The 24,162-nt window shown below is 49.6% G+C and overlaps 2 protein-coding genes across 5 annotated transcripts; both read left to right on the forward strand.

Annotated features, from left to right (window-relative positions):
- Positions 1-487: 487 nt before the first annotated feature.
- Positions 488-7,592, forward strand: gpr157 (G protein-coupled receptor 157). 2 transcript variants are annotated; one of them, XM_088938348.1, is made up of 4 exons: positions 488-1,559; positions 3,920-4,133; positions 4,769-4,963; positions 5,350-7,592. In XM_088938348.1, the coding sequence occupies exons 1-4, from the start codon at positions 1,186-1,188 to the stop codon at positions 5,527-5,529; spliced, it is 963 nt and encodes a 320-aa protein (XP_088794474.1). In that variant the 5' UTR covers positions 488-1,185; the 3' UTR covers positions 5,530-7,592. The 2 variants fall into 2 exon arrangements, with proteins under 2 accessions (XP_088794474.1, XP_088794475.1); XM_088938349.1 differs by having other exon boundaries at positions 494-1,559; positions 7,221-7,592.
- A 4,552-nt stretch (positions 7,593-12,144) lies between these two features.
- On the forward strand, positions 12,145-23,361 carry slc2a5 (solute carrier family 2 member 5). 3 transcript variants are annotated; one of them, XM_088938345.1, is made up of 12 exons: positions 12,145-13,135; positions 13,841-13,939; positions 14,938-15,098; positions 15,542-15,666; positions 16,409-16,561; positions 17,642-17,767; positions 18,566-18,753; positions 19,169-19,279; positions 19,862-19,963; positions 20,510-20,585; positions 20,695-20,822; positions 22,691-23,361. In XM_088938345.1, exons 1-12 carry the CDS (start codon positions 13,091-13,093, stop codon positions 22,931-22,933), a joined length of 1,557 nt encoding a protein of 518 aa, XP_088794471.1. In that variant the 5' UTR covers positions 12,145-13,090; the 3' UTR covers positions 22,934-23,361. The 3 variants fall into 3 exon arrangements, with proteins under 3 accessions (XP_088794471.1, XP_088794470.1, XP_088794472.1); XM_088938344.1 differs by having other exon boundaries at positions 20,510-20,822; XM_088938346.1 differs by having other exon boundaries at positions 12,145-14,006; positions 20,510-20,822.
- The last annotated feature ends 801 nt before the right edge of the window (positions 23,362-24,162 follow it).

The raw sequence follows: 24,162 nt of genomic DNA on the forward strand, positions 1-24,162 counted from the left end.
ACAGTCGCGGTTCTTAATCTTCGGAAGTTCTCGAGCTGATACCAGTTTACATAACAGCACATAACCGCATGAACCAGATGCGGAGCGATTTCAGTTCGGTTGGGTTTTTTTTTTTTTGCGCTAAATTAAATGAGGCCGAGAAGATTGAGGCTGGCTGTTTAAAACGAATAGGAAATTAGATTAAAACCCGTTAGTAGTTTTTTTAAACAAGTGTCTGGTTGTTTTTGCTTTTTAAACCCGTTTACCGTTGTGTGTCTCTCTCTCTACGCTCCTTTTACAATCTTACAAAAAAATTGCAGATTTTGGTGTTTTGTTATCATGTCCCTATTTTAAAAACTCTGCTAAAGAAGTGAGAGGGGATGATATCGGCGTTTTTCGGACAGCGCGTTTAACCACGAAACCCGCTTGGTCACTTTCGGCTGTGGTCAGTCCCCCGCTGCGGCCGCTAGGAGGCGGTGCGGTGCAAGACGACTGTCTTTTCTGCTTTATTGTCCGGACGCTCAGAGCCTCGGAGAACACAGGCGTTACATTTGCAAGACAGCCTTCTGGACCCGGAGATCGGCGTTACCACCGACACGGGGGGAGACGGACACAGGCGGCCGTGTGCAGCACAGTTTTCTGGCGGCGATGAAGAAATCGCACGACTGCCGGGGCCGAATTTTTTTTTGGGGGGGGGAGTCTGGTTTCCGGGTTAAACTGTGAAGGCAAAGGGAGACGCAAGCAGGCAGTAGAAACCCGCAAAACCTCCGTGGGTGAGACGTTACCGTCTCTATCTGCCCTCTGCAGTCACATATCTGAGTAACAAAACTTTCCAAAAAAAAAATAAAGCTTAGCGTTGTAGCTTCCTGGACTTCCTGGGCAGAGTCGGTCTGGTTTAGCTACTTTTTTGAAGATTTATTTCATGACTACCCGACTACACGCCCTTAAAGCCTTCGTTTCGCACCGCCGTGAGCAGCAGATGTAGCCTTGTCGGCGCTGTGTTTTCTACGGGAAGACATCTGCCAGCGTCTTGGAAGAGGGAGAGGGGGGGGGGGGGAAATCGATATCGCAAGTATTAAAAAAAACTTGAAATCAAGTGACCTTTTCGCTTCGCACGCATGTTGTCAGCCTCGCACGCAAGGGCTGGCACTCGCCCGAGCAGGCTGCGCTAAGCGAGAAGTTTGGGAGAGCCGAGTCCGAAACAGAATGGCCGATAACCGGACAGAGGTGTACATTTACGAGCAGGTGGTTATCCTGACATCTTGCCTGCTGTCCTTCCTGGGCTCCTGCCTGATTATAGTCACCTACGTCGCCTGGAAGGACCTGAGGACCAAGCCCAGAAAGCTGCTGGTGTTCCTCTCCGCTGCTGACCTGCTGTCCGCTGTGTCCTATTTTTACGGCGTCCTGCGGGTCTTCGAGACGGACTCCTGGGACTGTGTCCTGCAAGGCGCCGTGTCCACCTTCGCCAACACCAGCTCCTTCTTCTGGACTGTGGCGATAGCCGTGTACCTCTATATTTTCATCGTCAAATCTAACCAGAGCCTGGCCGACAGCTTGGTGCTGTTCTTCCACATCATCAGGTACTGCGGAGGGCAGGGAGCCCGGTGTCGTGTCCTGTCTTTGTTCCTGTCGCCTGACAGCGATGGGTCTCGGCCATTATAAAGACCAAACTGTCGTATTTTCTGTGATTGGTAGCTGCTGGGTGAAAGTGTAACTGCATCCAGAAGTTTATTCGAAACTTCCTCATCCAGCTCGAATGTTTCTCCCGAAAACGCGGTTGTCCTAACTTGATTTGTCAAGTTTTTATTAACAAGACGGATCCGCTGCCAACGACTTAAATTAATTAATTAATAATTAATCTTGTAACCGTGATGGATATATTTTTTTAGTGTGTGTTCAGATGGTGGAGCAATATTAGGAAAAAACCGAAAGATTTGCTAATAATTTGCTAGTACTGTACGTCTTTCTCGACTTAAGAATGTCACCACATTGAACGTAAATAATTCACATGAAATTTTAAAAGAGGCTGCATTTTAATTTACGGTGTTGTGGGTTAACGCTGCTAGCTTGAAGGTCTTGGGACTCGGGTTCGAGTCCAGGCTGGGGCACATTCGGTGTGGAGTTCGCATGTTGTCCTCCCGTGTCCTCGAGCCCGACTCTGGCTCTGCGCAGCCCTCTTGAGAGGTAAATGGCCGGGTCATTAGTGGGATTTTAAAGTGCCGCCAGTTTGACTGTTGAACTGTTTCTTTGCATTCAGATGCTTTTCAGTGTCATAAAAAAGTGCAGTCTCATGCATAAGGAAGAAACTTGTCTAACTGCTTTTTTTTAACCCTTCAGGCGAAGGATTTGGCATGAACAGCACAGCTTTGTGATTTTTAAAGACGTTGACTTTGTTTTTGTCTTGCTAGTCATAACATCGCAAATGACCCCTCAGACGAGGTCTCCTTTGAGGTACAGTGTGACACTTAACTGATCTCAGGCTCTCCTGGCTCCGGCAAACAACGCGCTCTTGCTTCTTTTCTGACTGTGTATACGGAGTGGATTCAGCCACAGCATTTACCTAGTTGTGTTGTTCCTTATCTCACCTGCGATCAGGAGGCGGGCTTGGCCCTGTAGCCCCTATGCAGCTGTGTCAGGCTGCTGCTCGGGAGTGGACAGTCATCCTGCGTTTTGACTGGGGGATGGAGGAGCAGGGCAGATGAAAGATAAGGAGCAGTTTTGGGGAAAATGAGCAGTACTCGGCCCTCATACCTCAAGTAGTCTGGGTTTCAAGAAACATTGGCCACGTGACCTCTGCCAGCGTCTCCAGCCTGAAGGAGCTGGAGGCTGAAAGGTGCCCAGTGTGATGAATGCTCCTCTCAGACTTCAGCTCTCGTCCTGCCCTGTGACATTGTTTGATTTTCTTTCCCGTTGACTTGGACAGCTTTTCAATTTTGAATCCAGTTTTAAAACCAGAAAAAAAAAGTAGGAACCGCTAATCCGATTAGTTCTGGCTTCTAAATCTGGCTCGGTCGCTTTTGATCGAAAGTCGACACGATTGTGTTCTCTGCAGTAACCTCCACTCCTGCTGTCCTGCTGGGGCTCGTGATGTATCATGCCGGCTCCTTGTTTTGCACAGGACAGACCCACTTAAACAGCTGCATGACAGCCCGGTAGCTGCCGTCTGTTCTGTCTCTGATTAAGTAACGAAATGCTGTGGGGGGATTGTGTGACTCTCCTAACTGCCCCCCTCGCTTGCTTCTCTCTGATGTGCCCATGTGATGCTCTTTGGCAGGAGAGAGGAGGTCAGTTGGCAGACTGGCTGCTGCAGTACCTGCAGGGATTTTCCGTCTTGTACAAGCTGCGAGCAGGGCTTTCAGAAACGTCTGATTTACCCTCTGTCAGCCCAACTTCCCCGTCTCGTACGCACCGTAAAACTCTCGCATGCGGCCGAGAGCTGTGCGTTTCACGACGCTGTGCGAGTCAGGTTGCTCCAGATGAAGTCTGGTTCGTTGTTGTGGGTTATTCTTTAAAACCACAGAACTGGTAATGTGACACGGGCAAGTACCAGACCCCTTCCTGAGCACAGCGACATGCGTGCGTCTGTGGGAGCCAGCACAGTCTCAGAAAACGGGTTTTGGGGAGGGTGACAGCCAATTCAAGCCACATTTTCACTGAAACCCTTTTAATTTATAATGAAATGCAAAGGACAAAGTCCATCTTTTTCAGGGGGTATTTTTTGGCAGGGGCAGGAGGTGCCTGTTCCTCAGTACCTGCATTGTCACCACAGCTCTAGAAGGGCCTGTGTCCGACAGTCCAGAATGAGATTGGCTGAGATGCAGCGGTTGTGTCCTGATGCTCTGAGTCGCAGCACCTCCTGGGACTGGCTGAGAACGATCTGCTGAAAGCGGAGCTGGTTTTCACCTGTCCTCCTCCTCCTCCTCCTCCTCCTCTCCCCCAGCTGGGGCGTGCCCCTGGGCATCACCGTGGCGGCCGTGGCGCTGCAGAAGATCGGCTACGACGCCTCCGAGGTGTCGGTGGGCTGGTGCTGGGTGCGGATCCAGGCCGCCGACCACGTGCTGTGGATGCTGCTGACGGGGAAGATCTGGGAGCTGCTGGCCTACCTGGCGCTGCCCGTCCTCTACGTCCTCATCAAGAAGCACATCAGCAGAGCGGTGAGCTGCCACTCCCCCTCCCAGCTCAGCAGGGCAGCACTGCCCCCCCCTGCTGGCAGGCAGGGATGTGTGCGCCCTCTGGTGTGCTTGGTCACGGTCACTGTAAAGGTGTTCCGACACCCCACCATGCTTTCTCTGCCTGCTCGGGGATAAGTGATGCTCAATAAGCTCATAAACCTGGCTTCTGTTTGATGCCTTTGCAACAAGAGAGAATAAGAGAGCTGCACCCTTACCTGGGGATGTGTAACTGGGGGCCTTGATGTAAGACTTGGGGAGGAAGATGGGAATTGGAGAGGAAACACCTCTGGATTCAGGGTTTAGATTGCAATCAGCAGTGAGCTCATAACTCTTTCCACACCAAGTCTGCAGAATGTTCAGTTGCTGTTTGTAGTATTGCTTCATGCAAAGGGTAGACAATTTGCTAACTTTGAAGATTTGTAATGGAACTCTGTTGAATATTTTTCTAATGTTTTATTTCATCATACAATTGAATTGTCTTATTGTAGAGGGAGTTCCTAGAGGTGCGTGCAGTTAGCTGCCGCACGCGCACGGTCCCTCTGGATGCAGCTCATGACCAGATGTACAGCTTCCTTCCGATGATAACATTGCTTTTCCTCGTGCAACCTGCCTCCCAGCATGCCGCGCTGTCGGAGTACCGCCCCATCCTGGCCAACAGCCCGCTGTCCCGCTCGCGCTCCTCCCTGGCGGACAGGAAGCTCACCCTCATCCCCATCATCTTCATCGCCCTGCGTGTTTGGAGCACCGTGCGGTTCTTCCTCCTGCTGTCCGGCTCCCCAGCGGTACACAATGCAGTCCTGGTGACCCTGCACGTGAGTACTTCCCCCGGGAGGCGCGGCCCACCAAAACAAGGAGATTGGGAAACGTTTGCTTCAGAGCACCATTGGCTCAAGACTGTAGGACTTTTTGTTGTAATGCGTCGTAGGCCGGGGTGGAGCGGTGTGGCTTGAACTAGGAAACCCCTGGTGACAAAGCCCCTTCCATCGTAGGCCAGGCTTGACCGTCATGCAGAGCCTGACGCAGAAGCTCAGGCAGACGGCTGACGTTCATTCTGTAGGCTTGCAGAATGAAGCAAGGGCGGGGGAGGGGGGGAGGTCCCGCCATGTTTTCAGGTGGCGTGCGTTTCGGAGGAAGCGTGTGGCGGGATTCCGCCCTTGTGCCGCCCTGCCCATTCCCGGTCCTGTGCTTCCTCCCGCAGGGGATTGGGAACACCTTCCAGGGAGCCGCCAACTGCATCACGTTCGTGCTCTTCACGCAGCTGCTGCGGGCGCGGCTGGCGGCCAGCCTGTGCTGCTGCGGCCGCTGCAGGTACGGCGCGGGCCGGGGGGGCCCGCACAGGGGCGAGATGAGCCCCCCCGAGTGGGCGGAGCAGTACTGAGCACCGGCGCACCCCAGGGACACTCCGGCTGCACACGGGGCGCACGAGCACCGGGCCTGAACGCACCACGCTCTCTCGTCCCGGGCCAGCCTCTGCACAAGTGCCTTAGGGGCCTCCTGCTGACACTGCACTGCACAGCCGCACAGCACCGTCACCCAGCCGTGTGCACAGAAGCACAGGGAGAGAAAAGTCATTTCCGTTGTTTTTTTCCTTAATATGTCTGCACAAATTGCAACTTGCGTGTGTTTTGTTTTGTTTTTTTGGCACCAACATCCCCCGGTATCAGCAATTAATTCGCCACTGTCCGACGCCGCAGTGTGGCAGTGGCACTCTGCTTAGTTCGCTCTCCTTGGGCTGCTGGGACTCGCGCTGATGGGGCGCGCGTCGATACGGTCCGCTCCCGAGATCCTCCAGCTAAGCGCTTTTCCATCTGCTGTTTGTAAACCGAACTGAGAGCAATACGTAATATAAATCGAACAATAGTATGAGAGCAATTAAAAAAAACAACACTTTTTTTAAAAGTGATGGGTTATTTTACAGAAAATGCAAAACTGTATCCCTTTAAAATAATGGACAAGTTGCATCAGTCCGCTCATCGGAGTGCTTAACTATACGCACTACAGTCTGGGGGCTCTGAGGTGATGTATCTGTAGAGAAAAGATACAGAGAAAAGATTTTTTTTTTGCGGTTACATTGGCGCCCTTTCATTTTTTTAACTGTAAAAAAATGCCAAAAATGTCGCATCTGGAATCCCAGACGTCTTCCTTTCCAAAAACGGGATTCCCTGTGGATCTCACCCTTCAGTGCTGCTCACCCTGCAGGTGTCTCTACCTTGATTGAGTAGATAACTGTGATCGTTTTATATGTTTGTACATTTTAATGACTCTAATATATATATATTTTTAGCTAGTTTGGTTACAATAGGGTCAAGGGTTTTGAAATGTTGCCTTACGGTTCCTTGCAGCACAGTAGGCCGTGATTCATCCGGTGGGCTGGGCCTGCGCATAGCCCTGTTTTTGCAGCTGCTTAGTCAACACGTTTGACCAGTGATGTAATGTGAGCAGGTGCAGTCCGAGAACTGCTCACAGCACATAAACAGGTGCCTTTACTTCTAAAAATTGAAAGAGTAATCACGCTGATGGGGGCTTGCTTCCCCACAGCATGACGCACAGCGTATTGTGTTACTGCTTTTACAGTTGGGTGATTAATAATATTAGTGTCTCAGTAATTGCTAGACTTGGTTTTTAATTTTATGTCTGTGCAGGCCTGATGATCAGTGAATTGGACAGACAGCCATTTCGTTCTGCGTCTAAAAGTAAATTGTGTGCACTTTGGTTTTATTTTCACATAGCTAATGGATCCCTTTATCTGGCATTATTATTATTTTGTCATTTAAAACATCTCTGTATTATTGCTAGTTTTTAATAATTGTGTGCTGTGTTTTTTTCAGCGTTTTGTAAACACTGAACGTTCCTATTGATTTTAAAAAAAAAATTCGTTCCTGTCCGAAATAGGTCAACCCCGAAACCAAATGTTGCTTTCCGCCTGCTCCCAGACAGTCACGCACTGCGCAGCCGCAGCAACAGCTGCGCAGCTGCAGAGGTGAGCGCGCAGAATGTTTTCCCAGAATTCCAAAGGTACGAAGCAGCTCACATTGACAGCTGTGAAACTGACGTGTTTTTTATTTCCAGTTTTGATATCGGAACCAGGCAGTACAGAGATGAAAGAGGGGAAACCAAAGAAAACCACAGTGGTCTCGTGCAGGAAAAATACTGCCTGTCTGCAGAAAAGGTTAAACATGTTGAACTGAGCTCCATATTAAATGGTGGGATTTGTATGAACACCGCAGTCTTCTTTTTTTATCAGACACAGAATTATGAACTTTGGTGTATGACAAATGATGCCATTATGTTGTTAGCGATATATAATTTATTATTACTGCACTACTATTGAATTGCTAAATGTTTTCTATTTTTTGACAGCCTTCCAAGATTTCCTTAAAAATCCGAGTTTAAATGCCATAATCTTTGCTGAAATGTAAGTAAAAGAACATTTGAAATCTGAAGATAGTCTTTTATTTGCAGAGTGTGCGTGAAATGTTTTATTTGGATCTCTTTGTATAGGAGGCATATTGTATAATCAGTTTAGACACTTCATCACTGGACCTCATAAAACTGCCAACTGAACTGTTTGAGTTGAAATGTAAAAAAATATTTGAAAAGGAGAGAGACCTTGATGACGTTTTGTATCAGTATCTTCTGCACTGCTGGGTTGCTAGTTCACCTCTTGACTGAAAGAGATTCAGTGTGTTTTCGACAGGCCACAGTGAGAGCTGTACCATCAGGCGGGTTTCTGTTATGTGTGTGTGTTTGCTTGGTTCAGCAGAAGTGGAAAAAAAAAGTTACACTGTAATGAACCTTGTGACTTTATTTTTTGCTTACAAGTCAGGAGGAAAGTAGAATCATTCTCTACTGCCAGAAGAAAAGGAACTGTTTTGTCTCTGTGCGTCTGGATAACGGTGATCTAGTTATCTTTACCCAGGATGTGCATTGAAGAGTACTCCCATCGGACTAGGCTTTAAGATGTTTTTAAGCTTAGAGCAAAATCCAGTGGGAATTCAAGCTACCCAAGCAAAACACAAATAATGAGGCTTTAATCTTTTTACCTCCTTTCTTCCGACTCTTTCGATAATCACCTCATTACAAAACCAAGAACAGGGAAGTCCGCCGCGGTCGCACTAATCAAGGACAGGAAGAGGCGTCGTGTGGACACCCCGATCCTCTGTCGGAGAGGAGCTCTGTGCGGGCTCGGGGGGCCGGGGCACAGAAAACACAGGGGGGTGTTTCAGCGCCTGCACTGCAGGAAGCCTGCTCCTGCACCGACGCTCTCCGGCTTCAACCAAGGGGATCGTGCCCGGGTTTCCAATCCTTCTCCCTCGTAACTGGACTCGACATGCAATGCATTTATCTTTTTTTATACCGTAAGAGTCGCCTGCGAAAACATCTTCTCTCACTTTAGATTATGAAGATTGATGCGAGACAAAAAAAAAATGGAAATGCTGAAAAACCTCTCTCCACCTCAGCCGAGCAGCAGCAGCTCCCCGACGCTTAGTTAACTTCCACTTTTGATTTCGAAACCAAACCAAGGAGAAACAGAAGAGTGAAACTTGACAGTTTGTAACTCAAGCGACAGGCCACGGTGCTGGTGTGAATGGGCTGTGACCACAAAAGTTCCAAAAGCTTGTGTGTTGCTCTCTCCTCTCGCCATGAAGATGCAGTATCTTGCACTACCAACATCTGGATGTCTTACGTCTCCTGGTACAGCACTGTAGAAAACTGAAACTCTCCTCTCCAGTTGTGGTGGTCATTTGGAAATATCGTTTGCTGGTCATGCGGTTGAAGATGTTGGAAGATCAGGCCTCCTGTTCCTGTTTTCAATTTCCTAGGCTCTTGCTGATAAGCTGTAATCAGCCATTGGAGAAGCTTTGCTCCCCTGTCGTTCAGTGTGCTCTAACTGCCTGCCTACATTAACAAAAGCTCAGGGATCCGTTAATGCTCGTCCTGTGGCTCAGACTGGCCTTGTGTGTCCAGCGGTCATCTGGCCTCCAGCTCGTGGGTCCTGGGCTGGAGTCCAGGGAGAGTCCAGTCCCTGGCGGGTCCTGTTTCCATGGCGGCCGTGAGCAGTCGGCCCTGTCCGAGGTCCGGTCTGTGAACGGGTGCCTTGTGCGTCATCTGGTCTGGGTTTTTCTCTAGGTGCCGCCTTTAATCTCTAGGGGGTGAACTCATATTGATCAAAATAATCTACAATCAGTTACACGGGCGCTGCAGAGAAGATTGTAGTGATTTTTCTTTTCAAGTTTGCCCCCTTTCAAGTGTGCCTGCTGTGGAAAGTGAGCGGGATGTGTTCACACACACACACCAACCGTCCTCTAGTGAGGCTTTTCAACAGGCAAGACTGAGTCTCTGGCATCCTGCCAGGCCAGAAGCCCTTCAGAAGCCTGTCTTGTGATGGCTTGTGAGAGCGCTCTCGGATGTGAGGTCTCTCCGAGCCCGAGCCAGAGAGCCATGCTTCCCTGTTCACCACACCAGCCGCCTCTGTGCTGCGCCAAGCCTCTGAACTCTTTGCGCTGAAACCTAAGCCCAGTCCTTCTGTCTCCTCGGAAACACAACCTCCCGGGCAGAGCCCCCGCCCTGGGGCACTGCAGTTCAGCTGTGGTTGCTGTTGACGCGGCTCATTTACTCGTGTGCTCGTCCCTTTATGTGTTCATCACTGTGTATTCATGTAATGTAATGTTTCTTTATTAGCCCTATACAATTTCTTGCAGTAGGAATTCATCTTTTCGCATACCCCAGCTTTTCTCCATGAGACACAGACACAGACAGGGAGAGAAGCTGGGGGTCAGAGCGCAGGGTCAGCCATTGTACGGCGCCCCTGGAGCAGTTGGGGTTAAGGGCCTTGCTCTGGGGCCCAACGGAGTAGGATTCCTCTGCCGGCTGCGGGATTTGAACCGGCAACCTTCCAGTCACAGGCGCAGATCCTGAGCCACCTGTGTCCCACCGCTCATGTTGTACAGTACCTGCAGCCTCCCTCCTGCTCGCTGTCGCTCTGATGCTCTGGGAGTTAGTTCCGTGAGCCCAGTCTTTCACAAGTCCAGGGGGTCGGAGCTCATCCATCTCACGTGAGAGTCACACCTCTTGTTTGCGAAGAAGAACGAAGGTCATGCAGTTTTTTTTTTTAAGGGGCCTCATTCCGTCCCAGGACCCCAGGGAGAGCCTTTGAACTGCCGTAAACTCATCAGAGCTCTCTCGTGTGGTGTGTTGTAAGGGAGGGGAAAAATGTAAACAGCTATTTCTGTCACTGAGAACAAAGACTTGTTTAATTGAGCACTAACAGTCAAGACACTGAGGTCCTCAAGGACACCATTTGAAGATCACAGCCCAGACTGTGAGCAAATAATTTAAAAGCCAAGTGGGTAGAGAAAGAAAGGGGTGTGAAATAGCTCCTTTTAGGTATTGTCTTTTTTTTTACATGTTTTTTTTTATGTGATTTGGAATTCAGTATCTGTATCCAGGATCTGGAACGTCGCAATTAAGCTTCCTCATGGTCGCTCTTGATCCAGCCTGTAGAGCTTCAGTCTGCTGGACCTGTCCTTCCTGTTCTCCGCTGAGTGAGGCGCAGAGGCAGGGTCCCGCCGGGGCCCAGGGGAGGCCAGGATGGATAATGGTCCTGTATCTGTGGCGCGGTGAGCCTCTGGTGTGCGAGTATCTAACATGCGCTTGTTCTCCAACACACAGGGCCAGCCGATCTGAATCGGCCCGAAGGAGCAGGGACGGATGTGTGGGTTCACATTGGAGCACCCTGCCCAGTGACTCTGCCTTTCAGATGCAACTGTGGGCATCCTGGCATCTTTTTATGTTAAAAAATAAGTTAGAAGACGGTATTTTTGTGATGTACAGGGGTTTTCTATCTTGATGGATGTAAATGATGATGTATAGATTTAAGCCAACAAAAGCAGGGCGTTTCAGCAAGAAAGACCAATCAATGAAGGTCTTCATTAAAAATACGTTTATTCAGGGGATATGTGATTTATTATGTGCTGTACTCACTGTACAGCGGCTCCCCAGAGGAGCTGCAGAGTCTGAGTGATCGAAGCGCTGCTGTGTGCGAGCTCGTCTGCAGCCAAGATGTCAGGCTATTGATTCACAAGCTTGCAGGGAGGCAGGCTTCGTTTGGTTAATGGCGAAATGATCATATTGTTCGTGCTGGTGCATTGACTCCTTATTCTTCTTGTGATCCATTTAAAATTGGTATTTCGTCCCCGCTGTAGTGCAGTAAACAGGCTGCATGGTTCTTGTCAGGGGCGGGGAGCTTGTCACGGCCGTGCGCTGGGAGCTGAGATCCGCCACAGGGCTGCACTGTTGACGTGCACAGGGTGCTTCTCACTCGAAAGATGTCAATCGCCTTTCTGAGCAGACAGTACTGGTCACCCTGAGACGGGGATGAAAATAAAAATGTTCCCTCGGTGCCGGAGTCGCACGAGTGAGGGCGATGGGGGTGTCGCTGGGCTCTGTCTTCAGCGCGGCCGAGGTGTCGAGCAAGACGGAAACCTTCAGGGCTGTTAATTACCTTCATTTGGTAACTTCATGCCTAATCTCAATTGTTTCTTAGACTTAAATTTGAGCTCTATCCTTGACTCTCTGACAATGGATTACAGGTCCTGTTAAACAGGATGTGTTATGCTACCCTGAATCTTTTTTTTTAATCCGTTACATTCTGAACTTAATTGTGCAAGAATTCCTTTCTTTTCTAAAAAAAAAATTGGAATTGCTGATTATTTACTTATAGTGTCCGAAATTGGAATCCCCACGTGTTAATGAGCAGAACGCACTGGTACAGCACCTGTACCTGCACAGCACAAGTAACGATCTGCTAATGAGTGCTTTTAAAACTGGGAACAGGGGGCACTTACTTTGTTTACACAAAGGTAAACAACAACCTACCAAGGCCTGTTGTTCAAGCTGGTAGAATGGCTTCTTTCAAGCAGTTAATTGGCTAAGACCATTAGATCATTTTGCTGCGAGTTTATGTTCTTAATACACAATACAGTAAAGTCTATGCATTACTTCAGTCTGACACTTGTAGTGTGCGATAGTGTCCACTGGGGGGCACCAAAGACTTTCTAACCAGTGGGCGCTCGGTTGACTGTCTCGGGAGTTGTGGGGTTTCGTGATAGTTTTGCTTGTCCAGGAATGCCTTGGGGAAGCTGAAGCTGTGGAGTCATCATGGTAAGAGCCTGTTTCTTGTTTATGGGTCATGGAATTGTACTTTTATTATTATTACACTTATTTTTATTGTAGTACACTGATAAACAGATTATAGCAAAAAAAGTATATTGTTAATTCATAAGGAGTCCACCTGCTTAAGAACAGATATTTTGCCTTTCCGGCAGTGTGTTCGGTTGGTCTTGCTGGGCCGTGTTTGTGGGAGAGTTTCTGTGTGGTGATTTGAAATGTCCTGGATCAGCACAGATGGCTTCCACTGCGCGCTGGGCTCTGCGTGCCTCTACTGACGGCAAGCACGCTGGGTCAAAGCGCCTTGTTGAATTGTGCTTCATCTCTCAGCCTGCAGCTGCAGAATTACTCTGCAATGTGGTTCATGAGAAAAGCAAAGAGCAGAGTTCTCCAGCGGTTGACACCGCCAGTACAAATACATCAATCATAATATAGTATACATATAATTCGGGGAGAAATATTTATCAACTATAAAATTCTAGATCTCTGATGTTTCTTTACTTCATGTTTAATGACCTCTTGCTATTCATTAGTTCCTGACCACGAAGAGCGCCACCTACAGGTCCATCAACAGTATTTACAGCAGCCACCCAGCTTTCCTGAGCACTGGCTAGTCAATAATTGTCTGAGCTGTGTGTGTCACTGTTCAGGCACATTTGTGGGCAGCGCCGACAGTAATTATTACTGCCGATCATGGCAAACTCTGATACAGTGTCCAAAGTGCACCCGAAGCACAAATTGATTTTTTTCCTGAGAGCTACAGTGAGACAATGGCAGGTGCAAACATCTTGGAAAACTCCGATCTAAGGAAAGGGGTGAGTCGGCTGGATTCATTAGCGCTCCAAGTTTGTTTTTTAGATTTGGAATTACTCCTGCTAGCAGGAGTGACGGGAGAGGATGTACATGTATTTAGCACCAGGACAGACTGGTGCTGTAACCTGCAGTTACGATCATGCATAAGGTTCTTAACTGATTTTGCACATGCAAAATGTTGAAGTTAAGTATAAATGTGTGAGGCTGCTGTCAGTGAATGGTTATGTTACCATTATATAATGGGTATATTACCATTATATTATTAATATTATATTTTAATATTACATACAGGGGAAAAATTGATCAATTCTTGGTGGAGGCACGAATCTCTTTTGGTACCAAACCGATGAGGCCACCACTGTCCACAGACTCGCAGACTGTTTAAAATGAAACGACAGCTACAGTGGGATTGTGTTTTACAATTTGATTTCAGTTTGCACTGCTCCTGGTGAATGGAGAGCCTCAATGAGCGCTGCCGGGGCTGGGACTTTGCTCTCTCAGTTTTGCATATTTCACCTTAAAAACAGAACGCTGATGGGTTACGGCCTTATAATGCTTTCCTGAGCTTGCGTGAGCTATGTAAGTCCTGTGGGTTGCATTTGCACTGAATAACGCTGCCTTCTAAGACGTGGAGCTTGTTAGTTACTTGTGGAGGGGCTCGGAGTGAGACGGAGGACTCAGCACTTTGCTTCCCCTCTCTGCTCTAGAAGCTGACTCCGGTCCTGGCCTTGGCTACCCTCATCTCGACGTTTGGGTCCTCTTTCCAGTACGGCTACAACGTTGCGGTGGTGAACTCGCCGGCCCCGGTACAGCGCCGTCCCTCCCCGGCGTGGCGATTCACGGGCTTTCGGCATCTTCGTGCAGACAGCGGCTGTAGGTGCTGAAGCCTGGCGGTAGTTAGGAGGCTGGAGTGCCTGGAAAGCAGACGATGAGATGATCGTTCTTATTGTTTTATGGCTGTTTGTTGACAGAAGAGACATTCAAATCATAAAATATGTCCTGTATGGTGACTTAAAGGCTTCCGAGAGATGAAGAATCTGAGGTGAACTACAGCAGAGAGATTTTCACAAGTGATGAAGAATCTGCAGAGATTTTTACTGTAGGACACAAGTGCAAATTTCTCACTGTAGCCACTGAGTGAAAACTCTGCCCTCGGAGTCTCAAACACCTGCAGGGCCTTGTGCCTCCTGGTCTAAAGGAGTAGTCAATTAAACACTTAACCTCATCATTTTCCAAATTGGACCCACCGAGCGATTTTTCTCATGGACCTTTTTACAGTTGATCCCGCGAGATATTCACACATGGTTATTTATAACTCACCTCTGGGCCTGGAGAGGAGGCACGATTGTGCAGCTAATTGAACAATGAGACCGGCCGTGTAGCAGAGAACACAGCTGGAATGGAAACTCGAAGACACTAGAGCCTGCGGGAATTGGGTTTGTGACCCCTGCCGTACCCCCTTTGCTGTTCCAGTAAACTGGGGTACACAGGGGCCAGAGAACTTTCCTACAGGTCAGTCACAGGGGTCAGGCAGATCGTCAAGATTCGCAGATCACCACGAACCCCCGTTTTTCCAAAGTTGAGGGCTTTAACAATTACCAGACAGCGAAGGTGGGTTTGAAAACTAGAAGGCAGGCACTGGAAGACGGTCAAATTCGAGGCGAGCGGTCTTGTTCTGGGTTTGCTTGCTAGTGCAGCGTTTCGGAAATGGGAGTCCAGACGAAGATCTGAGCCCCGGCTGGCCTCTGCGCTCGGGAGCCCGGACTGCAGGCTCACGGGAGGCCCTTGGGTGTTCCTCTTGCAGTTCGTGCAGCAGTTCTACAACAGGACGTACTCCGAGCGGTTTGGGGCTCCCATCGACGACAGCTTCCTGACGCTGCTGTGGTCGCTGACCGTGTCCATGTTTCCCCTGGGAGGGTTTCTCGGCTCCCTCATGGTGGCGCCGCTGGTAAACAAGCTGGGAAGGTAGGAGAGCAGGTCGAGGGCTTTTAAACCCCTGGGTGTGAGCAGCGGAGGTTGTGGTCTGGCTCCTTACTCATTCGTCCACAGCGTTGCTCTCGATGTGGGAGGCTGGAAACGCCAAGCACAGTGGTGCTGTGTAGTATCTACTGCTAGTCCTGCTCCTGGGGGCTTTCCGTGTCTTCATGCTTTCTAGGTCTCTCTCAAGCTCCAGCCTCTGAGGTGCTATTTAATTGGTTCAGTTAAGCCAGTAACAAGCGGACTGAGCTGAGATACAAGTTCTCTGACATGCTGGCTCTACTGACCAGGTACTATGCTATGTGGACACCAGTCTGGGACTGTGTCATTACAATAGATGCATTTTTCCTATCGAGTTGGTAGGTGTTTTGATTTTGCGTTAACTGAGGTTTAAATGTTTTTCATGTCCTCCTCCTCCCCCTGCGCCTCAGGAGAGGGACTCTCCTGTTTAACAACATCTTCTCTGTCGTCCCGGCTGTTCTCATGGGGGCCAGCGAGGCAGCCGAGTCCTACGAGATCATCATAGCCGCGCGAGTGTTTGTGGGAGTATGCGCAGGTGAGGAAGAGAATTGGACTGCCTTGGAAACTGCAATGCAAAGTTAAAGTTGTGTTCTTGTGCACAGCAAAATGCAAAATCCACAGTGTCCTTAATCAATCTCTTACTGGGGCAGTCCAGCTGTAGCGACGATGGTACCGGCTGTTGACGTACTGAACCACTGTGTGTTCAGAGAGGTTCACATAAGGTTCATGTTTTGATTCATTAGGCTGATTGGTGGAGGGTTAAGATTCACATTCCCACGTGGGCATAATTTAGATCATTTTTGTTTGGGATATCAAGGAACTCGTGACGTGGTGTTGGTAGGTGATTGGCGACGATGCTGGCAGAATAAAGTCTTCTTACACTGTGTCTTGTGTGAGTATCATGTGCTCAGGAAACTGGAGTCACCTGGCCCCGCACACTCGCCACCCCGTGAAGTGACTTTGTCTCAACCACGAAACTATCACAGTGTTCTGGAAGCTCGCGTCCGCATAAGGAAAGTGCAGCAGCTGTGGTGAACCTGGCGCCCTGTCCTGGCCCCTCTGTGTGGTGCTAGTGATGACATCAGGACAGAGGGCCCTCTGGCAGAGCCGAGAGCAGATCTAAGGGCTCGGATGAGCCGGCAGCTTTGCTCATTGTTTCTAGTGAACCGAAGGAAGAGTAAGGATCAATAAGACGGGGGAGGAGCCACCCGCGCAGGCGTGATGAAAGGTTTTGGGTTGCATGACGTCCCCATGCCTTCCTCTCTAACGCTCTGCAGGTCTGTCCTCCAATGTGGTGCCAATGTATCTGGGGGAGCTCTCCCCGAAGAACCTGCGAGGGGCCATCGGCATCGTGCCGCAGCTCTTCATCACCATCGGCATCCTCACAGCGCAGATACTGGGCATCAGAAGCATCCTGGGTAACACCAGAGGTACCCGAACGTTCTTGTGTTTCACAAGAAGACCCAGTGATGCTGTAATGTGTCTCCTAAATCTCTCGAAATGTCATGCAAAAGTTCCTGTAGGCAGGTTAAACAGTTTCTGTTTGATTTTGTAGCATTAGTCTTTCCTTTTCAAATGCGCACTGTACCTTGGAGGAGAATGCTTGGGTTACTTGGGCTCTTTGTGTCCAGTGAGAAAGAAACAGGCTGAGACAGACTGGTCAGTGTCTGAGGGTTTATCATAACAGATCTGGCTCTCTAAGATGATCTCAGATGGGATCTCATTAAACCATAGCAGTCTTAAAGCTTTTTGTCATCCTGTTATTTTCAGGTGCGGTACGTAGAGTCCATACTCAAGCCTAGTTACTAATCAGGCTGGTGCTTATCCCAGTTTTCATAGCTTTATGCAAACTTAGACTCTGTGAATCCCCACTGGATGGGAGTCCGGCCCATGGTGGGGTTGTCCCCAGCAGTCTTGGGGCGACTGGGGTACACTTCCTTGGTCAAGGGTCCGACAGCGGCATCCGTGATGGGGGACAACACACAGCCTTCCAGCTGGCAGCCCAGAGCTCTGACCACTACTCCTCACTGCCCCCTTTCCAGAGGAAGAGCAAACAATATCCTTTGGAAGTGAACGAAAGCCTAACGGGATTTAAACAGCACAAAGGCAGAGAGACAGAAAAGGTGATCAAAGAAATTGAAATAATTAGCTGGCAGCAGAGCCAAGGGAGGAAAGGAAAGGCTGTTATTCTGTGTCAAAACCTCTGAGTGGACTCGCACCTTTTTGATGTTAATAAGAATCACAGCCTCTTTGGTCTATCCTGTGGGAGATTAAAGCAGAGCAACCCTGTTCGTTCTCTCTAAAACTAGGAATAAAAGCACACCTCCCGTCCAGCTGCTCTCTCTAACAGGTCAGGAGCAGGGTGCGTGCTCCCAGGCTGACGGGGAGCGTTATGGAGTGGGGTAGGAAGATGGTCAGCCCCTGTCCACACTGGGGGTTCTGGTGCTGTCGTCTGGTTCCATCTGTCCGATGGGCCTCGGGCTCAGCGAAGGTCTCTGTCTCTGTGGCAGGCTGGCCGCTCATGCTGGCCCTGACCGGGGTCCCGGCCCTGCTCGAGCTCCTGTGCCTGCCCTTCTTCCCCGAGAGCCCCCGCTACACCCTCATCCAGAGGGAGGACGAGGAAGAAGCCAGGAGAGGTAAACATGCACGCCCCCCCCCCCACCCGCAGGAAAGCAAAGAGCCCTTCTTGCACTGTGTAGGTGATACAAGGCCCAGCAGGAGAGGTGTCCCTCTGCTGAGGCCTATTTTAACCTCTCTGACGGGCTGACCGGTCGTGACTGTAGAGACCTGGCCTGGTCACGTGGTGACGCGCTCAGCGCTCGCTGTGCAGTGAAAGACTCCCTGCGCGTTTGTGTCTGCTTGGCCTTCCATCTCCTGGAGCAGCCAGGCTGCATGATGCCTCTTCCCGCACTGTCCCCTTGGGGCCAACATACCCACAGTGATATGGGCCAGCACGCATGTCACCCTGCAGCTCACAGCTGGCAGCCCACTAAAGCTCAGCACCTGGATGGGAGACCTACTGGGAAAGCTGAGGTTGCTGCTGGAAGAGGTGTCTGTGTGGGTTCTAACGCCCAAGTATAGTGACGGGGATAGGCTTTTTGTCGTGAGCGCAGGTTCTTAGATGGCGGACGTAGATCGAAGAGATTTAGGGCCGTTGTAACTGTGAAGTGGGGCGACGAAGGCCCTGTGCATGCTGGGGAAGGAGCTTGCAGTAGTCCTGATGGTCGCTCTCAGGCAGACCCACGAGAGGCTCACCTTGACCTGAACGCAGTAGCAGCTGCTGCCGACCTGCCAGGCTGTATCGTGGGTAAAACTAGCGGGGGCCGCGGAATCCCAGAATGAGTGGGAAAGGCTAGCGAACGAACCCCGCTGGTGGGAGGAGCCTCAGCGAACGGCCCGACCGTGGCCTAACCCCCGGTGCTCTCTCCGCCCAGCACTGCGGAGGCTGCGCGGCTGGGAGGACGTGGACGGCGAGCTGGCGGAGATGCGCCTGGAGGACCGGTCGGAGACATCGGAGGGCCGCCTGTCCACCCGGCGGCTGTGCTGCGTCCGCTCGCTGCGCTGGCAGCTCCTCTCCGTCATCGCCATGAACATGGGCCAGCAGCTGTCCGGCATCAACGCGGTGAGGCGCAGGGGTGGACTTTCCCAGTCGCGCCTGCTGCAATTCCCAGCTGGTTCGATGAGCTAGGAAGTTCTGTCCTCGTCCTGTCCTGTGCTTGGGCCTGCTTCCGGGGTCTATCAGGGAACATTATAGCAGGAGCGACAGACGGGGATTTAGCATTTATACGAAGGGAGTGAGGCGGCAGGGGGGTGCAGTGGTTGATGCTGGAAGGTCAGTTGATTCTGTAAATCAGTGCTGGTGTGAGTGAGTGTGTGTTTGTGTCCCTGTGTGCCCTGTGATGGACTGGTGTCCCCGGGTGTATCCCGGGACCCTGAATTGGATCAGTGATGTGATGTGGCGAAGGGAGTGTCTGGATTATCTCCTTCCCAACCCGGGGAAAAACCAGTAAAGAGCATCCTGTGTGCCCCTGTTCCAGATTTACTACTACGCTGACAGCATTTACAGCTCAGCAGGCGTGAAGGGCAGCCAGATACAGTACGTCACAGCTGGAACGGGGGCGGTGAACGTCTTCATGACTGTAGCGGCGGTAAGAGTCTCTCCCCACCGGTTCGTAACGGGCTGCGGCTGTACGGCTGATCTCATTCACAACACGTCCGGCGTGTCAAGTGTCTCGGCAGTGCACGGTCTCCCTCAGGAAATAACAGAGAAGGCAGCCCATTCTCCAAAGCGACAAAGCAATTTTCATGATGTGTAGCTCACAGGAACCGACTTGTCCTGGAAATATTCTGCCGTGCAATTTGGGAGTGCAATGAATTGTATCATTAATCCATATTTCAGGCTGTCTTGTCCCACATCATGTAGCACAATGAGAGACAACAGCCATTTAGACAGAGTTTATAGACACGATCCACGCATTTCTTTATAGGAGCATCATCAGCGTTGCCATCTTTGCACTGCAGCTTAATTGCGTAAAACAGAACAGTGGCCAGTAAAAAGCAGGTCCAGATACATACTGACGCCTCGCTGCCTCTCGTTTCAAATCTCTCCTTCCATGGCTCAGTGAGGATGAGACTCATCTGGGTACCGTGCCCATAAAAACTGTGTTTCATGCCCTCCTCTGCTTTCTCCTGGTGATCATGTGTGCGGTGCTCTGGCTTCTCCGCTGCAGGTGTTCGTCGTGGAGGCCGCGGGCCGGAGGCTGCTGCTCCTCGTGGGTTTTGGGATCTGCTGCGGGGCGTGTGCCGTGCTGACGGCCGCGCTCACCCTCCAGGTGAGCTGTTCGTGGCGTCACACCCAGGGGACCTCCACACTCGCCGAGACTCAGAAGCACTGAGGAGGGACAAGAGTTCTTTCTTGGCTAAGCGAAGCTGTGTGACCCACATGGGCAGGAACAGAGCGCCGTGGATGCCGGAGTCTAGAACGAGCTGCCCAGGGTTCAAGGCGATACACTGGCTTCAGGAAGTGTCTGGGTGTGATCCTGAAATCCTGCTATCTACTAGCAGTTCACCAAGCTTCACACAGAAGGTTGAACGGCCCCCTTTCATTTGAAACCTTTCCTAAGAACAGATGTGAACGAGACGGGGACATCTGGCCCATTCAGCTAAATGTTCCTCTATTCTTAAAAACTTCTTATGTTCTTAAATTCCCATCAGTCAATAAAGTAGCTATGTCTGAACCTTGGAACAGCTGCCTACAGCTCTACGAAACGTGCATGACCGGAGGTCTTTGCCTGCTCCCCCTGTGAAGCACTGTAATTACTCCAAATTAATAATCATTATAGGGGAGACTGATAAAGGCTGTTGCACTGTGTTCACAGGAAACAGTCCAGTGGATGCCTTATCTCAGCATTGCCTGTGTAGTTATCTATGTGATCGGGCATGCCATTGGACCCAGTAAGTACAACTCCTCCCACGTTAGGAACAGCACTGCTTTCATTTTTAGTTACTTCCACAAGAAGGCAAACCAGCCTGCAAGAGTTTCTCCTTCCTCCCTTCTCCTTAGGTCCCATTCCCTACGTGGTGACGACGGAGATATTCCGGCAGTCCTCTCGCCCGGCAGCATTCATGGTGGCCGGCTCGGTGCACTGGCTCTCCAACTTCACCGTCGGGCTGCTGTTCCCCTTCCTGGAGGTCAGAGCTTCCCAGGCCACTAAAATAGAAGGGAGGGGGAGGGATGTATTGGGATCAGGGGGCAGCAGGGTGGCGCAGTGGTCAGTATTGCTGCCTGCCTGGGGCCCTGGGCACAGTTCCAAACCTGGGGTGCCGTCTGTGTGGAGTCGGTATGCTCTCGCTGTGCTGATGGGGGCTTCCTCTGAGTGCTCTGGTTTGCTCCCACAGTCCAAAGACATGCTAGTGGGTTAAATAGGCCCTGGTGCGAGTGTGTGCGTGCCTGTGTTTGTGTCCGTCTGCCCTGCGACAGACTGGCGTCCCATCCAGGGTATAGCCTGCCCTGCACCCGTTGCCTGCTGGGATAGGAGCCAGCTCCCCCACCGCCCTGAATTGGATAAAGAGGTTAGAAAATGGACGTATGGGATCAGGGTGACCAGCGGGGGTCACCAATCTGTCAGCCATTTCCTAGCCAAGACAAAAATCTCCTTGCAGTGGGAAGAACCTTTAAACCGCCAATGAGGATAATTAAAATTGTTTATGTAATATCCAGGAACATTTCCATCGCATGTTCTTTTTTTGCTAACTATGAGGGAATTTTATTTGATAAAGAATTATTTTATATTTTGCTCTCTGCTTATGGTTTATTAACTACACCTCATTTTAAAACCACAACTAAACACTTTCCACGTCTCCATGTGGAGGTCAGTTCATAAAGGTCACTGGTCTTCTGTCTTCTGACACAATCAGCTCCCTTAGAGACCTGTGAAATTTAGAATTTGGGGGAATACACCCCTATTCCCATGCTAATTTCTTTGGTACTGTATATCTTATTTTAATTGGTTGATAAGGAAAATTGGCTGTTCAGTCATTATCCTGTAGGAGAGGACAACCCAGGAGAGAAATCAGCCGAACACCAAAGTCCCTTTTGTCACATCCTGCTTGAAAACATGCCGAGTTTACATTGACAAACTTGTGCACTTTACCACTGGAGAGAGAAATCATAAACTATACTGAGTGCACATACTCAGGAAAGAAACCAGAAGTGCTGTAGGAAGAGAGAGCACAGGGGATGTTTGTTTTTTTTTTTACAAAGGCAGATGCAATGAAAAGATAAATAAAACAATCAAAAATCTGTAATAGATATAAAATTGTTCTCCACTATCCTGGGAGAGAAAGTGAGAAGGAGCCCAAGAGCCTCTGAAAAATCAATACTTCCCTCTCAGCAAAAGATTGACTGTTTTGAAACGAGACGGCGGACAATCTGATTTTTATAGCGGCAGAAAAAAAAGGTTTACAGCATGCAGGCAGCAGGGAAACGTGTTTATATGGAAACTGGTGGCGCTGCTCCTTCACGAGTGTGACATGGCACTGGGCTCGTGCTGAGGGACAGGGCAAGGAGACCAGGGTGCTGGGTTTAAGCACAGTAGCCCACCCAGGCCTGTGTTACTGCAGGGTTGAGCCATTAGAAAGAAAACAAAGCCACTCAGGCAGGCTTTCCCAGTCCGGCTCCTGGAGGCATACCATCTGTCGGGATTTCATTCCAGCCGAGCTCTCACTAACTCAGTGGAACACTTAATTGAATTCTTAATTGGTTTAGTTTGACCTCTTTTAATTTTTTCCAGCTCTTAAACATGTCCAAGACTGGTGTTTATCTATTGCATTTTGTCACTGAAATAAAATCCCAAATTTCCAAGTGGAATAAATCTTGCACATAATCCAGCTTGCTTGTTCAATTAAGGCTTCGGTGAGGTCATTCAGCTCGGCTGCAATGAAAACGTGGTGCAGTGTGACCCAGGACTGGGCTTGGCTACAAGCACAAGGAAGCTCCGAGAACACCACGCACATTTCACGAGCTGCTCTCCCCATCGTTCACATCTGTGTCTTTTCAGAAAGGGCTCGGCGCATACAGTTTCATCATCTTCTCCCTCATCTGCTTGGCCACGCTGGTCTATATTTTCATCGTGGTGCCGGAGACCAAAAACAAAACCTTCCAGGAAGTCAGCCAGCTGTTCGCCGAGAGGAACAAGACAGACGTGGAGATGGAGACCGCTGGGCCCGAGGCCAGCTGCCCAAGACCAGTCTGCAGCGAGCAAGAATCGAACCCAGACGAGCTCAAAATGAGCAGGCTGTGAACCTGAACCCCTGTCTTCTCTTTGGGGTGTCCTCTGTCTGGATGATGACCTCTGCATTGATTGCAGGTGAACAATATTAAAGTGATGGCGAAGGAAGAAACGAGAGCTTATTTTTCCGTCAGAATCACGCTCTAAATTGCACGGCTGTTTCAGTGTCTCATGTTTTCATAAACGGGTGCAACATTATACGAGATCATTCATTTTCTGTTCCCAAGACATCTTAGACGGCGCTATCAAAACTTCCGGCTTGAACACGCAAACAAGACCTGTTCACTACAATGGAAAAGTGAGGAGCTGTTCTCTTTCCTGCTTTAGCACCTAGTGAAAACATTTTAATAGCTTTTTAACTGCCTGTAGTGTCTAAGGCTCATTTCATGAAGCATTCCCACAAATGAGATCACGCTAAAAATAACTGAATATCCTACTGTATTTCCTCATTAAACTTTATTGCTTGTCTTTTGAAAGTTTCTTTTCACTTGAACTGTCTCAAAGAGATGCTTGTCAGAGAGAGGGCAATCCTGAAAGATGGTCAGTTGTCCCATCTCAACGTACACCATGGAGCGTCGGTCACTGCGCGAACTTGCAAAAGAGAACATGAGTGTGTGTGTGTGTGTGATGTGTTTGCGAGTGCTATGTGTGATGTCTGTGTATGTGATGCATATGTGGTGTGTGTCCTCTGTATATGATGTGTGTTCACATTTGTGCGTCTGTGTATGTAGTGTGTGTCCACATTTGACCGTGTCTGTAAGTTTGTGTGTGTATGTATGTTTGTGTGTGCCTGTGTGTGGTATGTGTCTGTATGTTTGTTTGTGCCTGTGTGTGTTGTGGGTCTGTATGTTTGTGTGTGCCTGTGTGTGTTGTGTGTCTCTATGTTTGTGCGTGCCTGTGCATGGTGTGTGTATGTTTGTGCGTGCCTGTGCACGGTGTGTGTATGTTTGTGTGTGCCTCTACGTGGTGTGCATGCACACGTCAAAATGAATTGCTGGTTTTCCAAAGCTGAACATGCAGAAATAATCAGAGCAGATTGATTCGTATCCAATGTGTACAAAATAGCCAAAAGTAATTAAGCAAAACCTAGTAGCTGTTCATTGATATCAAATTCAATTCCCAGCTCAGCTGAGTCAATACTGTGAACTCAACTCTTCACCTCACCATGTAATTACTGGCATGTGTTTGCTGACACACTTAATAGAAAGCACGTCACCTGAATACCAACACCTTTTTCGGAT

The sequence above is a fragment of the Atractosteus spatula genome, chromosome 20, assembly GCF_055471065.1.
Source record: "Atractosteus spatula isolate fAtrSpa1 chromosome 20, fAtrSpa1.hap1, whole genome shotgun sequence".
NCBI lineage: Eukaryota > Metazoa > Chordata > Actinopteri > Semionotiformes > Lepisosteidae > Atractosteus > Atractosteus spatula.

Excerpts from the sequence above, each read along its gene's own strand:
- gpr157 (XM_088938348.1), top strand. The coding sequence starts at position 1,186 with ATGGCCGATAACCGGACAGAGGTGTACATTTACGAGCAGGTGGTTATC. Across the intron at positions 4,134-4,768 it reads AGAAGCACATCAGCAGAGCG|CATGCCGCGCTGTCGGAGTA; the intron begins GTGAGCTGCCAC and ends CCTGCCTCCCAG. Across the intron at positions 4,964-5,349 it reads CAGTCCTGGTGACCCTGCAC|GGGATTGGGAACACCTTCCA; the intron begins GTGAGTACTTCC and ends TTCCTCCCGCAG.
- slc2a5 (XM_088938344.1), top strand. The coding sequence starts at position 13,091 with ATGGCAGGTGCAAACATCTTGGAAAACTCCGATCTAAGGAAAGGG. Across the intron at positions 13,940-14,937 it reads TGGTGAACTCGCCGGCCCCG|TTCGTGCAGCAGTTCTACAA; the intron begins GTACAGCGCCGT and ends TTCCTCTTGCAG. Across the intron at positions 18,754-19,168 it reads AGCTGTCCGGCATCAACGCG|ATTTACTACTACGCTGACAG; the intron begins GTGAGGCGCAGG and ends CCCCTGTTCCAG.